The sequence below is a fragment of the Ailuropoda melanoleuca genome, unplaced genomic scaffold (genome assembly GCF_002007445.2).
Source record: "Ailuropoda melanoleuca isolate Jingjing unplaced genomic scaffold, ASM200744v2 unplaced-scaffold10964, whole genome shotgun sequence".
Taxonomy (NCBI): domain Eukaryota; kingdom Metazoa; phylum Chordata; class Mammalia; order Carnivora; family Ursidae; genus Ailuropoda; species Ailuropoda melanoleuca.
In genome coordinates, this window is record NW_023179353.1 from 1,052 (window position 1) to 6,756 (window position 5,705).

At 35.0% G+C, this 5,705-nt stretch overlaps 1 protein-coding gene across 1 annotated transcript; it reads left to right on the forward strand.

Moving 5' to 3' along the window:
* Positions 1 to 322: 322 nt before the first annotated feature.
* On the forward strand, positions 323 to 1,273 carry LOC117797671 (olfactory receptor 51V1-like). The gene has a single exon (XM_034650087.1). It carries the CDS (start codon positions 323 to 325, stop codon positions 1,271 to 1,273), a length of 951 nt encoding a protein of 316 aa, XP_034505978.1.
* Positions 1,274 to 5,705: the final 4,432 nt, after the last annotated feature.

Here is a 5,705-nt window from a genome sequence, read left to right on the forward strand (position 1 = left end):
TTAATAGACATCTGGAAAGTCAGAATTTATCATAATCGCTAGTTGCTTGGGAAAAGACAAAAGCTATTTTAGATCACTTTTTCCTTTGTCTACCCTCAATGTTTTACTAAGTAGAAATAAAACAAGATTCCTCAGAGTGGAGATGTACTTGGATAACAGATGTGAACACCAGTAAATGTGACTTTTAATGTAAAGAATTCTGTATTACATACATATACCACTTTTGCTCAGATTGATCCTGTATGAGAAAACAAGTTGTATGAAAGTCACCTACCAAATGGACACAAGTGCTGACTCATAGAGAGAATACTTTGCATTATCCATGCCTGCTTTTCCTACTTATGACACCAATGCCTCAACCTTTCTCCTAACAGGCTTCCCTGGCCTGGAACGGGAATACCTGTGGCTCTCCATCCCTTTCTCCTGCATCTATGCTATGGTACTCTCAGGGAACTGCCTGGTGCTGCATGTGATCCGGACTGAGCCGAGCCTGCATGAACCCATGTTCTACTTCCTGGCCATGCTGGCCCTCACTGACCTGTGCATGGGGCTGTCCACAGTGCACACGGTGCTGGGCATCCTGTGGGGGCTCAGCCAGGAGATTGGTCTGGATGCCTGCATTGCTCAAACTTTCTTTGTTCATGGTCTATCATGCATGGAGTCTGGAGTCCTTCTTGCCATGGCCTTTGATCGTTTCACTGCAATCTGCAATCCTCTGAGATATACATCCATCCTCACCAATACCAGAATCATCAACATTGGTGTGGCCATTTTAGGGAGGAGTTTCCTGTTCATCACTGCCCCCATTGTCCGCCTAAAGTTCTTCGATTACTGCCGCCCCCACATCCTCTCCCACTCTTTCTGCCTGCACCAGGACCTGCTGCGGCTCGCCTGCTCTGACATCCGCTTCAACAGTTTCTATGCCCTGGCTCTGGTGATCTGCACACTGTTTTTGGATTCAGAGCTCATTNTAATTCTTGTATCCTATATTCTGATCCTTCATTCTGTCTTGTCAATTGCATCCCGGGAGGAGCGGCTAAAATCCTTACAGACCTGTGTCTCCCACATCTGCGCTGTCCTGGTTTTCTATATCCCAATTATTGGTCTCACCATGGTGCACCGTTTTGGGAAACACCTCTCTCCTGTGGTCCATGTCCTCATGGGCAACATCTACATCATCTTCCCACCCCTGATGAACCCCATCATCTACAGTGTGAAGACCCAGCAGATCCGTGGCAGGATTCAGAAGTGGTTCTCCATGAAGAGAGAGTAAAACGCTTTGGATTACATAGACACAAGTGGTTTACATGTAGAAAATTTCAGGCAGGGAGAGGGAAGGAATATATTTATTTAAGGAAGTTAAAAATAAAGCAACTGAAAAACTAAGACTTCCAGGNTGCTTTGGATTGCATAGACACAAGTGGTTTACATGTAGAAAATTTCAGGCAGGGAGAGGGAAGGAATATATTTATTTAAGGAAGTTAAAAATAAAGCAACTGAAAAACTAAGACTTCCAGGATATGCCATTACTTGAAAGATTTGTAAGTATCAAAAATAGTAATCAATAGTAATCAAACCCAAGTTTGAAGTTCTGATAGTAGAGTCATTCATCACATTTCGTTATTATTTCTGACTAGAGAAATAATATTTACAATTGTCCAGAGAAGTTGAAGTTGCAAGGAATATCTACAAAGAAGTCATCCAAACACACAGGGTATATTCAACCCTGGAGGCACAATTTTATCACCTCTTGGTGTGGTTGCCTTGATCAATATAGACATTACAATTGGTTTCTAACCTTAAGTGATGTTTTCAGACTCCTGCTTCTCAGAAGAACTTCTATCACTTTTTTACATGTCTCTAAATGACTACTCAACTGACAATCTTAATTTAAGTCTTACAGAAAGTTATGTCCTTTACTGTGTAGAATAAATGTTTCACTGATCTGCTTTACAGGAATTTCTTTTATCTTTTCTGGATTTGATAAATATCAGCAAGGCAAAAACTTTTCTTTTTTTGTAAGCACATTTCCTACTGATTGTTAAACCACGTTCACTTAATAATTAATGTGAGGTCAGATAACTGCCATTTGGGAAAGTAGTAAAGCCTAGTCTGTACTTGAAACCCTGTGGAATTTCATTCATGAGGATCTTGAAAAGAGAAGACACCGTTACCTTTTCTAATCTGTAACAACAATCCATCTTCATCCTTCTCATTCTTTTCACCAAATTAGGAAAAATACTCATACATATGCTACTGGATAGAGCTGATCTTTATTGCTTTGTGGAACTCTGTCCATAAGCTTCTGAGAGCTAACTTGGCAAGCATTTCATGTCTTTAAAGGATTTCTCCAAATACTCTAATTCATAGTCCTCTCCCCTCTTGTATTACTGGGGGGCTGAATCAATAAGCTCATGACTCAATCGTCACAGCGTGCATTCTTGAAGAGGCTGGCATATTTTGGCATACATGTAAAATGTATTAAGATGCATGGATATGTATGAGATCAGCTTACTGATAATATATAAGGGCATAAATTAATAGCTCTTAAATGTTAATCTTGTAGAAAATGTGTAAAATAGAGATAGAAGAATGGGTGAAGAACTCTACCTAGGGAAAATGTGCATTTCTTTTAAGATTCCTTTGGAATGCTTATATTTTGGAAACTCAAGATTTGAGCAAATCATGAATGGTGTAGTAGACTGAAAATAAAAGTAACTTCCAGTCTTCAAAGGTAAATGGCATTGGGTTTACAATATCATATTTGTCCTTTCTCCTACTTCCCATTAAAATGCATCTAAATGTGTATCAAATGTAGATTTCACAACTCATAAATAAGGAAAAATAGTCAAATGATTAAAAACTTGGAAGTAATTTCCATAATGTAAATGAGGCTACACTGTAAATGAATCTGGTTTAAACATATAATTAATTATTTATGCCACTTTACTTTGTGAACTGAAAAGAATCACCAATCTGAATATATTTAAGAAATAAGTTTTTTCCATTCAACTTATAATCAAAGAGATAGAGTTTAAAACAGCAATGATTATGTAAAAAAAAAAATTTTTCATAGATTTTTGTCATTTTCTTTAAAGTAGGGAAAAAGTCAAGAATTTTCATTATAGGTTGATAATTTAATGTTACTTCTTTATTTATTAGCTAATGAGATTAATTAAGAAATTATTTAAAATGTTCACGTAAGGTGGAAGAAGGTAATGTTCTTATTGACTTCAAACTGACTCTAAATGTAATACTCGATCTTTTCCTAAAAATTTGTTGATATCATAAGCCTTCTGAGTGACTGGGTGGCTCATGCGATTGAGTGTCTGATTCTTGGTTTCTGCTCAGGTCATGATTTCAGGGTTCTAAGATCAGGCCCCCTGCTTAAGATTCTCTCTCTCCCTCTCTCTGCTCCTCTTCTCTCTCTGTCTGTCTAAAAAAAGAAAAAAAAAGAAAAAAGTAAATCATTAAAACTCTGATAGAGGTTGTAAAGGCATACACCTGAAATAGTAATACATTCCTTATTCTATGTAACTGTATCTGTTGTAAAATATTTCCATAGTTTCACTGTGACTAAACAAATAACAATATTTTTAACAGGATTTTTGTAGTTTCTTAGGAAAGATTAAAAGAGAAATAATAGAATTTAAAAAACACTTTTCAAGGGGCACCTGGGTGGCTCAGTTGTTTAAATGTCCAACTCTTGATTTTTGCTCAGTTCATGATCTCAGGGTCCTGGGTTTGAGCCCTGCATTGAGTTCCCTGCTCAGTGGGGAGTCTGCTTAAAGGTCCTCTCTCTTTCTTCCTCTGCCCCTCTGCCAGCTTATGCTCACTATCTCTCTCTCTCAAATAAATATATATATAAATCTTTAAAAAATACAGCTCAAGGAATGCTTGGGAGTCATTTCTAAAATTAATAAAATACATATAAAACAATAATATTTTATACAATAAGATATAAGAACAAAGAACACCCACACCCACACAGCTCAATATAACATAATATTAAGTACAGAAGTAACAGTAGATACATAGAAAAAATAAGGAATAAATTTAATGAATTTTTAGTGTCATTTAAATGTTTTAAGAAAATATGGATTATTTAATAATCATTTAGCAGATTAAGAGATAAATCTATACCTAATTGCTTTTTATTTCAAGTGTTTATTTAAATTTCAGTTACCATACACTGTAACATGTGTTTCAGGTGTAGAATTCAGTGATTCATCACCCACATACAAACCAGCTGCTCACAACATCATGCCCATTGCCTATCTACCCCATCCCCCTGCCCTATACCTAATTTCTTAACACAAATACAGTTATTACAATATTCCAAAATCATTTATACTTGTACCAATATCACACATATAAAGCTGAAACTGTAAAATTAAGGAAAAACTGTTCTTTTACAAATATTTTTAAATAAGCTATATCTTCCAGATAGACAGGAAATGAGAGTTTAAAATGAAAATCAATAATCTGACACAAACACACATACATATATGGAGATACATAAAAACAATAAGAAATATCAAACTTTTAGCTATTTGCAATTCAACACATGAAAAAATTAGTTTACTCAGATAAAACATACAAATCAGTATGACAAAAACAATATAACCAATAAAAACAAGATACAGAATTTAAGTTGTCAGTACTTTGAAACTGAAATAGTCAATAAAATATTAAAATATGTTCGATCTCATTTAAAATTCAATAACCACAAAATTTAAAATAAGAGGTCAAGCAAAGAAACAATTATCATATGGTTTCACTCATTTATGGAACATAAGAAATAGCAGGAAGATCGGTAGGAGAAGGAAGGGAAGAATNAGGTCAAGCAAAGAAACAATTATCATATGGTTTCACTCATTTATGGAACATAAGAAATAGCAGGAAGATCGGTAGGAGAAGGAAGGGAAGAATGAAGGGGGGAACAGAAGGGGGAATGAAGCATGAGAGACTATGGACTCTGGTAAACAAACTGAGGGCTTCAGAGTGGAGGGAGTGGGGGACTGGGATAAGCCGGTGATGGGTATTAAGGGGGGCACATATTGCATGGTGCGCTGGGTGTTATACACAAATAAGGAATCATGGAACTTTACATCAAAAACTAGGGATGTACTATATGGTGACTAACATAATATAATAAAAAATATTTAAAAAATAAAAAAATAAAATTGTAATTTAATAATTTTTGCTTGGTAATGCATTACTACAGTTCAGACATCAAAATGATAATAAAAGGTATATTTTGAGAAAAAATAAATAAGAGGTCAAATACAATTTCATATTTGGTATACAGCTGGAAAAAGAAAACATGTTCATCAGGATCCAGTGTTGCTGAGGTTGTTAAGATACAGAGACTTGTGTATGCTTTTAATATGAATGTAAGTTAGCAAAAGATTTTTGGAGATAAAAATCACACATATGAACAGTGAAATCTCTTATTTAGGTTAGATGGGGAGTTGTTAAAATGTATACTATTCTATATCTTGTATACCTTTGGGGGTCATTAGCTAATATTTATTAATTTTATAACAATTGTCAAGATGTACTCTTTATTTTAAAAGTTGTGTATTGAGTGTTTCCCAAAATTTTGACAAAATNCGTTGTATATTGAGTGTTTCCCAAAATTTTGACAAAATGTTTGAATTAAACTCTAAAGTTCACTTTTTTTCCTGAATTTTTTCTATATT